General features: G+C 32.5%; 1 protein-coding gene across 2 annotated transcripts; it reads right to left on the minus strand.

Moving 5' to 3' along the window:
* Positions 1 to 717: 717 nt before the first annotated feature.
* Positions 718 to 7,605, minus strand: LOC115963898 (uncharacterized GPI-anchored protein At1g61900). Of its 2 annotated transcripts, none has more exons than XM_031083132.1 (8): positions 7,097 to 7,605; positions 5,986 to 6,123; positions 4,072 to 4,926; positions 3,230 to 3,475; positions 3,105 to 3,116; positions 2,521 to 2,661; positions 2,335 to 2,382; positions 718 to 911 (listed from the first exon to the last, which is right to left on the minus strand). In XM_031083132.1, exons 2-8 carry the CDS (start codon positions 6,017 to 6,019, stop codon positions 838 to 840), a joined length of 1,410 nt encoding a protein of 469 aa, XP_030938992.1. In that variant the 5' UTR covers positions 6,020 to 6,123; positions 7,097 to 7,605; the 3' UTR covers positions 718 to 837. The 2 variants fall into 2 exon arrangements, with proteins under 2 accessions (XP_030938992.1, XP_030938991.1); XM_031083131.1 differs by having other exon boundaries at positions 2,521 to 2,664.
* Between the last annotated feature and the right edge of the window lie 5,615 nt (positions 7,606 to 13,220).

The following is a 13,220-nucleotide window of genomic DNA, read 5'->3' on the forward strand; positions in this document are numbered from 1 at the left end:
ATAAAAAATAAAATCGCCTAGAACCTTCTCCAACCAAGGTTTTCATACCCGGACCGTTCATTGAACCGTTAAAGGAAGAGATTCAAGGTTTTTGAGGTCAAACCGAGATCGAACCGGGATCGAACCGTTATGACGTCATAATTAAATAAATAATTAATTAAAGTCTAAATATAGATATTAAATTTATAAAACTAGCAAAATTGACAATATATCTATATATGTGAGGGAAATTTCATGATTTTCAAACATATATTTAATAATTAAATAAGAAAGTTAATAAAATATAATAATGACCATGAAAACATTAAAATTTATGATTAATTTTTGAAGTAAAGTTGAATATTTTTGAAGGATTTTAATTATAATTTTTTTTATTTCTTGTAAGAGATGGATAATTTAATTAAGTAGAATAAAATTGTAAAAAAAAAAAATTTGCTAAGGGGTTGGGCCACACGATTCTCACCGGTTCGTACGGTCCAACCCCGGTTTTAGCAGTTCACGGAATTAACAAAAAATCCGATTCTTTATGCTTAAAAAACCGATTTTCATACCGGTTCCCGTTTTTCACGGTCCGACCTCCCAGTCCGGTCCGATTCTAAAAACTATGTCTCCAACATTGCAATATGTTAGTGAATTGTATTTAAACCATAGTTTTATCAGTCCCTTAACCTGGCATTATGCGTGAGAGAGGGAGAGGGAGAGGGAGAGAAAGAGAGAGAGAGAGAAGAGAGAGGCTGCTATACATGGAGGCTATTCAAAATATACATGCAAAATCCACACAAAATCAATTTCCAAAAACCCCTAACTCAAACCAGCTCAACCCCAAGCTAAAGCTTCTCAGAACAACAATGTAGTGAAAACAAAAAATGAAAAAATGGGTACCAGCATTTCTAACTCACCACTTCGACAGCCTGCACATAGCATCATAATTATAAGTCAGAAATGTTATCTATGGGGGAAAAAAGGGGGAGCTATTGAAACTCTAAATCGCTTAATTCAGCCTGAGGTAATTTTAACAGCAAGTCATTTTCTATCATGTTGTCTCACCAACCATACAGAATGCAGACCACAATAAATACCTAGGAAGAACGTTTAGGTACATACTGGGTACATGTTACCTAGTGTAACACTCACAAGAGACTAAATATTTTGTTGACTACCACTAGATTACCCATCTTCCATATACTTCTCATGCATGCTAAATAAACAGTAGACCTGATGTCATTTACAATTAAGCCCAGAACTCATCTGTTCTATAAATTTATGTAAGTTTAAAATCTTAATTATGAAAATTTTCTTGATTAAATAGTTCTTAATTTTCAGTTACATTGATATTTGACAAGTATTGATGTGCACATGTAGGTCATATAATCAAAAAGATGGCTTGGCAAAATATTGATCTTGAAAAAAATTATTAAATGATGTTTTATTGTAAAAGACGTTTCAATATGTATAATTTGGAACTTAAATCTTTTCAAAAAAAAAATAAAAATATTACCAAGACTAGTTGCCTCATCAAATTGATATGCTTTTGCTTTTTGTGACACTTAAATGTGTGTAAATAAATTGCCTTGTAGCATCATTTTTATTGTAATACAAGACAAATGATCAAAAAATATTAATGCAAATGACGTTATTTCCCTACATATATAATTTTGTGCTTTATATGAATTACTGTTAATTCTGACGTCTACCATGTTAAACACCAACAATTACAATCATATTCAAAAACCATCAACCATCTTTCATCAGAAATATTTCTTTGGGCTTTTTCTCAAGAAATAAAATAAAATAAATATATATATATATTCACGTATATGTGTGTGTGTTTGTACACACACATATAATATAGTGTAAAATACAGTCAATACCTCTGAGGTTTAGGCTAATACTAGTCAAGTCCAAGGCTTTTCAAAACTGACCAACTTGGTCCCTAAACCCAACTTCGCTCCTTAACTGCTACTCATTTTTCTCTTCTTTCTCACAATAATTAGGGACCAAGTTGGTTAGTTTTAAAAAGTCTTGGACCAGGCTGGCATTAAGCCTAAACCTCAGAGGTGTCAACTATATTTTACCCATATAAATGTGTGTGTGTGTGTGTGTGTGGGCTGGCTGAAATGTTTTTGGACAGAGGACTCCACCTTTCTCTTAAAAGCCAAGGTTTATTTTTATCACATTGACTTTTTGTTGAAGAGGCCAGCCTTCTTTTATTTATTTTATGCACATATTTTTTTTCTCTGCTCCTTTATATGGCCTTGTTTAAGGCTTACACGAGTGGAACAAATGACAGGAAATTCACAAGAGCTAGAAATTGCACAAAGCAATGGTACACACCAGGATTTTTTAAAGTCTGTGATGTTGGTAGTGCAGGCAATGACATCTCTGCAGAATTCAAAAACAGCAATAAGGATATGGACACTAAAAGAAACTGGAATTATGCTAATCACTGTCAATTATATCGATCTCTTAGAACTATGAAGAAATAAAATGGATAAGAATCAGGCTGTTCCAATCAGTTACCAGGTGCACAAAAAGACATGGACGACATTGAGGATGACGAAGGCCACGGTGCTGCAGTGTTGTCAGTCAAGTCACATTCAAGGCCGACGCCTGTTGTGTTGTCAAATAACACATCATCAGGCAAGCTTCGAAGTAGACACCCTGCTGTTAATAAAAACCAAAATGATCAATTATTACATCACTCATTTTCTTTAGAACTTCTATGCATGCTGACTCTTTTATACACGACTACTTTCATCACTGTTTGTTAAATGGAAACTGAAAACCCAACCTAAAACTCTATAGTGCACTGGAATTTTTCTCGAACTACTTCAAATGGTGGTTAATATCATTCAACCTATTCTTAACATTTAGACATTGCAACAAGAATATAAGTCCTTTAATGAAAACCCAAGATAATTGTTAGGTAACAAATACTAAATAACCCTATTCCCAACTTTCTGATTTGGGCATCAGGTGTTCAACTGCATCTAGAAAATTAACACTGTTCATTTTTTCATAAGTAAACAGGAATGAATTGGTACTATGTCCATAAAAATAATAAGGGCGATGGTAGAAGAAAGGAATTAAAAATAGTAGCAAACCTTGTCCAAATACTGCTCCAGGGCACACATTGTTCCACAAAACAGAAAGAAAGTACTATGTCAGATAAAATAGAGGGATAATCAAGTGCACAAAACTAGAAGATCAACAATTCATCACTGTGTACCTTGCATACTAAAATCTTTCAAGTCAACGTCACAAAGCTCATAAATATTTGTCATAATCCCACCTTTCCGTAACATGGACCCAAACACTGTTGCACAGATTATAGCTTGTCTATTTGTAATCAACATTTGCTTTTGTATCCCAGCAATATAAGTATTTAACGAGCTACAGCAGGAAGGACTGGGAGCAGCTACATTACGACATGCTTCAATTACTTCCGAAGGCTGCGTAAAACTTAAAGGACAAACTGCAGAGGCAATGTTTACTTCATTTAGTTAAATGATTAAAAACTTGTAGAACATAAGTAAAAGTGAACCAGTATATATAACAAACCACAAGAAGAAACAGCACATTTTGAATTATATCAAAACGTACACCTAAGAATGACAAAAATGGTTAGCCAAACTCAAAATCAAGTGTTTATGTAGATACTTAAAATGAGTTTAATCATGTTTTCTTATCCCCCCACTAAAAAAAAAAAAAAACAAAACACAGATCATGTTTCTTTCTGATAGCTGGGCAGCTTATCAAGACTTTTTTGGTTTTGCTCTAGAACAAAAAATCTTAAGTTTTAAATCTTATGTTAAAAGCCAGAGTCCCAGACACGCACATGCACACACATATATACGCATGCAGTTCCATTGGCAACTGTTCAATATTAGATAATAAAAACATAGTGATTAAGATCAAATGAAAGCCAATACCAAATTCTGCAAAAAATCATTTAAGAGGAAGACAAAATCAGATTCTTATAAATAAGCCATTTTCAGAATCAAATGTTGCTAGCATACTATTAAACAGGCACTGCAAAAATTCATGAAATACTGAAACTCTTTTATGTACCTTTGTTAACTTTGCAGGTAGAGAATATTCGAAGTGCATTATTTACGTCATCCAACGGAAGTTTCCTTGAAAGATAGGAATAAACCACTCCTTTACAATCAGCAAGAGGATCACTATGATTAAGCTCCCCTACCATATTTTTATTCTCATTCATCATCAATTGTCTTCCTGAAATCTTAAGAGTAGCCTCCATAATTGCAGGCTGGCAAACAGGTCTACAACACTCTTTAAGAGGATCAACAGTGCTGCAGGCCTCCAGTAATTTGCTTGTATTCACTGTTTTCTCAAAGGTAACAACATCCTTCACTGGACAAGACCCACCTGTAAGATTCGATGATTTAACGGAGCAAATTGTAGGTACGTTACCATCTGCCCCTCTACTAGCTAAGATACTAATGATATCTGTAAAACAATAATTAGCAACAGCATCTTGGACAACCAACTTATCAGAGTTATTGCTGTAGAAACCCTGGAAGAGGTGGAGAAAACTACTTAACTGTGGACAACATATTACATTTCGTAAAAGGGCCGCCAAAGGATCAGCACAATCAGATGCTGTTTTGTCCATGAGACTTGACATAAGAGAGAAATTTACAGGACATTTTCCTGTTATATTTGGCTCATATCTGTTTGGAAAGACAGGGTACATTGGTGGCAAAGGTTCAACAGGATTTGGGTAGTGGGGAATGACAGAAGGTGATATTTCTATGGGATCAAACAGTCCACTACTAGGTGAACTAGCTAGCTCAGACATGGAAGAAACGTTGATAGGCTCAAGCAGTGTCTTCACTGCCACCAATTCTTGAAAACTGGATAACCAAATGATGAATAATAATAACTGATGGCACAGAGAACCTGCAAAATATATAAGTTTGCCTTCAGCAGTGACATATGTTATGTTATTTCTTTCAGGAAAGAATAATACATGAACCATATGGAAAATGAACAAATGCATGCACAAATCCATGCTCATGCAAGAGAGAGAGAGGGAGAGAGAGAGAGAGAGAGAGAACTGGGATGCCATTCATTTGGTTACAAGTATAAATCGGCAAAGCAGAAACTCCTTTGACTATGGCATAATATTGCCTACGTGTGTGTGTGTTTGTGTAAGCACACAAGTGTGAGCATGTATTCCCCCCCACCCTCAAATTGTCGAAAGGAACATGATCATTCATCACAAGATATGGGGAGCATATGGCAAATTCCAGATTTTTGGGGAGATAAGAATTAATACTTAGAAAGTTCACTCACTACATATGGAAAGCTCAGACTACAACTCTCAAATAGTTCAGTTTTTTTTTTTTTTTTTTTTTTTTTTTGGTGACATGGAACCTCACCAATGCAAGGAATTTTTTCTTTTTGAAAATTAAATTATTTTTGTATGAAGAAGAAGAAGAAGAAGAAGAAGAAGAAGAAGAAGAAGAAGTTCACACAGGAAAAAAATTATTTAATTGATAAGTTACATGCCCAATAGGTTTTGAACCCATAACCTCATCCTCTACCCCTATCTTATGAGGAGGAAGCGCCACTTAGAGCTAGTGCTTTTTTTTTTTTTTTTTTGAGAAGAAGTAGAGCTAGAGCTAATGGTCAAATAACATGAAATTAAAAAGAAACGGGGAGTTGAGGCATAAACTGCAAATCCATAATTCTTTCAACATGATACTACAAAACACCATGCTCAAATATCACAGGCTCAAGCAAAGTTTTCAGGAAAAAAATATAAGTAAAAAATTAACCTAAGGTACACCGAAATCTCATGGTCATTGCAGCATTACAGTAATGAACTAGCACCACAGAGCAAGTCTAGACAAGTAACAATAAAATTTTATTTCAAAGAGGTAAACTTTGGTATAGATGTTTTCTTATGCCTAGGCAAAATAGTCATCACCAATTGAGGTATATTGAAAAACTTACCCTTTAGATGACTAACAGTCTGGAAACAGTCCATACTTCCACTAGCCCTTTGCAACCATTGATATTTGACAGAAAACTCCAACTCAGCCGGTTATATGTCAAAAATAGCTCACAACATTGTAGCAACACCTGTACCACCTGGATTAGGCTCATTGTCAGAAAAATGAAGTCCCACATCATCAAAAATGCAATCAATACATAATGATAAATATCCCGCAGACAAGGAATATTCTTAAGCCTTTTGAGAGAAGACAGCCATATAAGAAGCTACTTCAATTCTAAGTTGTGTACAATTTCATTTTTTGTCAAATAATAACCTCTAATCATCACATAAGCTAAGCTAATCATATACAGAACTCAAAACACATCAAAACAAACACCCAATACTAAGGCTAAGTGAGTTCTTTCTATGTCAAACATCAAGAAAGGATATTGAATTACGATCCAAGTTTTCACTTTGCAGGCAATGAAGTAAGAAAAACTAATTAAGCTTAAAACTCACAGAACCCTAAAGCAAGATGCATGTGCTTGTGCTTTTGTTAGTCAGGAAAATTTAGGAAAATCAAAAGAAAATATAGGAATCTCAAAATTTTCACTTTGTTATGATCCTTCAAAAGACTGGGGGAAAAAAGCAGTTCAACAAAAAAAAAAAGTACAAAAAATATGAAAATAACAAGTATTACTCTGTTATTAACATAACCTTTTCCTTTCTCACACTCACTCAACAACCAAAATGAAAATCAGCAAACATATCTAAGCAATTTTTTTTTTTTTCCCTTTTCTTTTAAAGCCTCAACATTGGGCTTCACTAACTGGAAATTAGAAAAGTTCATACTTTTTTTAATTAAAAAAAGTCCAACACTGAAATTATCATAACATTTTCCTCTACCACAGTTTCTCATCTACCAAACAGAAAATCAGACCTACCAAAGGAAATAATAGTTTAAAAAAAAAAAATTTCTAACCAGACAAGACCAAACAAAAAAATACCAGCTACTCAAATTAACACACATACCCATTATATTTTCCACACTTTCTGAGCTACCAAACAGAAAATCAGACATATCTAAGCAAGAAAAAAGTAAACAATTTTAACAACAGAAAGATTTACCTGAAGATTTTGGAGCCATAAAGAAATAAGGGGCTAAAATCAAAAAGGGGTTTAGGGTTGGGATCAGGAATCAGAGAAAGCACACATTTTTAATTTAATTTAATTGAAATTAAATTAAAATAAAACCTGGGGTGGATCAGATGTTGGGGAAAAATGGGTAAAAAAATTAAAAAATAAAATAAATGATAGGATAAAAGAAAACCCAAAAAATTGGAACTGGGTTTCACTCAGACAAGTCTCTCTATAAAACCATAACAAGTGTGAAAGTGTCTCACTCTCTCTCTCTCTCTCTATGTGTCTGAGTCTCAGCTTTTGTTTTGTTTTTTTGGGTTTTTTTGGTGAAGGGTTTATTGTTATTGTCTTTGTTGTAATCCAAAGAAACAAAGGACGGTAGGTAATCTGGGACTGTGTGTTTTTTGACTGAGAAGGGTATGTGTGTCTGTTTTTTTGTGGTGGAGTGTGGTGGATAAAGTGAAATGTGTGTGAGAGTGAGTCTCTCATATGGTCAATTAGTCATTGAGGAAGGCTATAAAAAATACTACTTTTTAAGACTTTTTGGCCTTTTTTGGATTGTACCCGAAATGGAAGGGTATACGTATGAAGTTTAGTATGTAGTATGAGCTGAGCTCTTATGTCTTCTTGAACCTTTTTTTGTTTGTTGGGTTGACCCGGAATCTGGGGGTATTGATGTAAGGGTATTATTGTAATTTGGGTTAAACTTGGTTTTTGGGTATCCAAGGTGACCAATATGGTTGGCTGCCCCCTTTTTATTGTTTTCAATGGGCAGTGAGGTGATGAGGTGGGGTGAATGGGTGATTTAACTAATTGAAGTTTACAAAATGTAAAAGCAATATAAAGCTTTGATTATTAGAATTGTGGGCATGGGAGAAAAAGAAAGATCTTGAGTGTTAGAATTCCAACACCCCGTGACTAACTAGGGTTTTCATCTTTCATGCTACTATTTTTGTCATTTACCCAACTTTTTACAACTTTTGAATTACTTAACTCACTATCAAACAGGATTTTATGTTTAACTTATTTTCTTGTTAAACAAGTTCAAACTTATTCATAAGTAATTTGATTAACTTATTCTTTTCTTATATATTGTGAAACTATGATTCAAATGTTTTATTTATTTATAATTCTATAAATTTTTACTACAAATAGACTATTTATATCATCGATATACTATAAATAATAATTTAATATCATATGAACCTATTGAAAAGCTTATACAATATAATTTAAGTTTGTATAAATATAATTTTAGACAAGTATATGTATAAAAATATAATATTATATATAGTTAAATTGAGATCCCATGTTTACGAACATATTATTATGTTTGAGTTTGACTTGTTTAATAATCGAGTCTAAACTGTAGGCTTGAACTTAGCAATTTTCTAAACAAGTAAATATAAACAAGCTTTTTCCTGAACCAAGTTAGAGCTATTTATAAATAGCTTGGTTTATTTATGACACAATTGAGCAAAAGATTATGCAATTAAGATTAAAATAGGATCTGCTGTAACTTCTAAGTTAAAAATTAAAAAATATATTTAAAAAAGGAAGAAGAAGAAGAAGTAGAATAAAAAAAATTCATTGAAATGTTCAAAGGATTTACTAATTATAAGTGGAAATAAAACCTTATTTGAAGCTAGAGTCTTATCTTATGAGCAAGTTTGTAAAGTGTATATAAGATTTTCCTTTAGCACTTGTCTATTAAAAGATCATGTCCCTCAGGCCCCCGAGAAGGAGAGAAGGAAGATGGTCTAAACCACATCAGTATTAAATCAAGCTCAACTGTGATATAGGCATATAGCCATTGGTAAAGTGAGTTCTACTATTGCAGTGGTGGCCAGAGATTAAAAAGGGTTGTTGTTCTTTGTTGTATCCAAGAGAGTGTATACCATCACTTCTGTCCAAGCTAAAGCCAAGGCCATCCTATGGTCATTACAACTAGTTTCCCAAGCAAACTTTCAAAAAAGTGATCATAGAAGAAGACTCAAAGTCTTGCATGGACGCGTTAAGAGCCCAAAGTTCTTCAATCTCATGAAAATTTGTTAATTTTGTTGTTGATGAAAAGCCTTAATCGCTAGATTTGTTGATTTAGATGTTGCTTGGGTCAACATGATGCGAATAAAGCAGCTCATTCATTGGCTCGTTAATCTCTAGCAAATTCTTATTAAGGATCTTTTGATTTTGGGCATGACCACTTCTCTTGTAATAAGTGAGGAGGCTCTGCCGTTTAGCTAGGCATTGCCCCTTCTTTTTGTATTTTGCCCCCTGGAATTTGTAATAATATTTTCCCATTCATTTGAAAAAAAAGAAAAAAGAAAAAACTTCAATTACAAATCAATATAAAATTTTTTCTAAAAAATATATAATTATAAAAGTATGTAAGAGGTTTTTATTTATTGTCAATATAGGATGTTGAGAAGAGGAGCAAGAAGAATGTTATTAGCAACAAAGAGGAGTTATTAGTGGGAAATAAGAGAGATAGAAGTTATTTGATACAAAACATGCATGCGCTTAAAATGTAAGAGATAAGTTTGTTGATTTTACATTCTTAAATGTTTGAACTTTGTTATTTTAAATTTACTATTCAATTTCCATTTTAATGTTGCATTAATTAAGGGTATTTTAAGAAGTTTGTAATAAATTAAATTCTACAAGGATCCTATTAAAAAAAAAACCCTTTAAGGATCTGATAAAACACCGTATTATTTACAGCATCTAATAAAACATTAACATGTTAATGATTTTTCAAATACAAGACTAAGAAGTATTACACACGATCATAATCTTGTCAAGAACATATACATTGTATGACTATCAAATTCCTTGTTAAAAAAAAAAAAAAAAAAAAACATACATCAAGAAGAAGAAGCTGCTGCTGCTGTTGTTTCTCAAAAAAAATAAAAAATAAAAAGCTCGCCCATACATGGTCTCAACCATAGTAAAGTTTTTCTTCACTTGCATTGATAGTTTGCTATGTAGTCCTTCGAAAAAGTGATAGACCATGCATCCTATCAGTTGGATTTCCTTGCCCTAAAAATTAACTTCCTGAGTCTAATTAGTGTCTTCGCTCATAGTACTAGGAAATACAAAATCTTAAAAACTTATATATATTTTCATAAAAATAAACTAAGTTGAAACTCGTGCTTATGCACGTAAAAATAATTAAACAATACTGAAAAAGAAGAATATGGGATATTGCAGCCCACATAAGCCCTAGAAACTTAGGGCCTGGGTTGGGAATATGGGATATTAGGCCTGATGGGTTAGGACTGAGCTGACAAGTCTTGGCTCTTTGCTCGATCTAATTTCTTATGGGCCTTCACAAGGATCTCTACAGCTTTATCAGATAATTCTTCTACTAAACCCAAATGAAGGGAAAGTAGTTCTTGAGATTGAGAATTTTGTTTTCCCCTCCCTTTATCCTTACCCATGAAGCACTGTGCAAATCATAAATTTTATACCTATTTTTTTTAATTAAAATATTTTATCACTCAATTCGTATAACAAGTGACAGAGGAGAATTCAAATGTGAAATATTAGCTCTTCTTATAAATGTGACTAGAAAATACAATTGAATTACAAGGAACCTTTGACTATTTTAACATATCTTGGATTTTAGAATTTGACAAACCAAACCACTAACATATATAACCGATCAAAAAATATGTTCCTCACTCTATCTAAAAAGAAAAATTAAGAAATACAGAGCAAATCATTGAACATCATATCACTACAACAGAAAGCATATTTAATTTCCTTTCTTCTCACTTGATACATATTTTTTTATTACATTATCGCATTGCCATGTAACTCTTGAGAGACTTTATCTTCTAGAGGATGAACACTCTTCTTTACACATGCAGATCAGCTTTTATTCCTGCATAGAAGTAATTTAAGAGCAAATACTGTTGTAAAATATATGTTAATTGTGGCATTCGGTAACTTGTGTTTTAGTAAATCATTGGAGGAGTATATTGGCTTTACATGGAAAGAGCTAACAAGTCAAGAGTTTTGTGGTTCAATAACATTGTTTTCTTGTTTCATAAATGACAATTATTGTATACAAAAATATATTAGACTAACGGTTTCATTAGAACATTCACATTAGTATTTCTAAAATCTTTTGTCTATTTTAACTTAAAAACTTACTTTATCTATTTTTGTACAAACATTTTGCAAAAACATTAACATCCGATTACCTATTATACACTATACTTTATTTAAATATTTATTTATTTATTTATTTTTATCATTTCACCTACCAGCACACACTCTCTCTTGCTTTTATTTATTTATTTTTTTTAACATTAAAGAGAGTAAAGAGAAGAGAGACTTCTGACAAGAATTAGAGAAGAGAGAGAAAAAAATATTAAAATAATAAAATAGAAAGTTACAATAACCAAGTAATACATGGTTATGTTAGCAATAATATATATGTATAGTGTTATAGATTAACTGATGTGTGTAGTTTTTGAGCAACGAGTTGTGTAAAATTGACAACTTTTTCTATTATGCAATGTCCGGTATGAGCGCTCTTAAGGGGCCAATTTATAAAGGTCAAAAGGGTGTAGTATAAATTTAGGTACAATTCCTTAGATGTAGTATATTAGTTTCTTAATTAAATTCAAATACTTGATTTTTACTTAAAAAAGATTATATTATTTGTATGGTATAGTTTGTATTGGTCTTTACATACATGTATTTGAACATGATTAGAGAATAAAATGTATTGCATATAAGAAATTGCATTTAAAATTTACCTTAAATTTATTGGCCTCATGGTGGTGATGTGGATTCATCGTAAGTTGGTGGTGAGGCCAACTTAGTAGGTGGTGGTGATGATGATGTTGGTGTTAATGTCAATTTAGAAGAAGGCAGTGTTGGTTGTGGTGATGGTGATGGTGATGGTGATATAGCATAAATGTTGTGGATACCAGAGAAATCTTTGGGAGGTGGTGGCGGTGATAGTGGTTTTCTTGCTAAGGCCTCTGGGAGCAAACTAATGAGACTAACAATCACTATAAACGAACAGGCAGTGGCAAAGAAAGTCATGGATGCTACGCTTTCTTTTGCCATATTGGTGTAATTGCTTATCCTTCTAACTGCTGTGGAACCCATAAATATATATCTCTGTGAGTCTGTGTGATGTGGAAAATCTTAACGTTGCGTGTGGTTTAATCTTGACAAAACTTGCTTTTTTGCGTGTAGGATACTGTCTTTTTCGTTTACTGGCTGTGACAATGAGTCACGTATGGAAGCTACTTTGTTTTTGCCGTTGGTTGTGATAGTTTGGTAGAGCTTAGACCTTGTTTTTATTGGTTTATTAGACTTCAAAAAAAAAAAAAAGTTGAATAAAATTATAATTTTACCAAAAAAAAAAAAAAAATTTAAGTTGTAAACAAGCCAAATATTTTTGCGTTTAAGACACTTTTTTTTCCTTTTCCAAATGTGTGGGATCTGGGGTGCATTGTTCATGAATCATAATACACAATAAAAATTTTGTACTTTAATTGACACATTTCCATACACGAAGTATTTGGAGGTTTAAAGTGAAAAATGTTCAACTTATAGGGTTAGCAACATATTATAACTATCTAGATAAAAAAAGTTATCTCTTTGACAAGTTGGATGGAAACGCTTTCTAAGGTCATATGGTTTTATATTGTAGTTACACAACCACAACATTTACCACAATTTGGTGAAGTGATGAGTGGTGGACAATTGTTGAATGGTATTTTTAAAATAAAAAAAATTCTATTCTTGTTTATCCAAAAACTGATGAAAATATGCTTGCATATGTGTACAATTCTCTCTTTGAAAATGATCATACCTTTTACCAAAAATAAATAAAAAACAAAAAAGAAAAGTGGTGGGTACAAAGTACAAATAATTTCATACGAGCCACTATAACTTTTTCTCTACTTTTCATTGTTGGCATTACAATACTATCTAAATTTTTTTTTTGAGACAAACAGAAAGCATACATAATTTCCAACAGAAAGCGTTCTTTTGATTACATTATCGGATTTCCACGTCACTCTTGATAGATTTAGAGGATGAAGATGAGCAGTTGAGTACTCTTCTTTATTCATGCATATGGGCT

The sequence above is a fragment of the Quercus lobata genome, chromosome 10, assembly GCF_001633185.2.
Source record: "Quercus lobata isolate SW786 chromosome 10, ValleyOak3.0 Primary Assembly, whole genome shotgun sequence".
Lineage (NCBI taxonomy): Eukaryota > Viridiplantae > Streptophyta > Magnoliopsida > Fagales > Fagaceae > Quercus > Quercus lobata.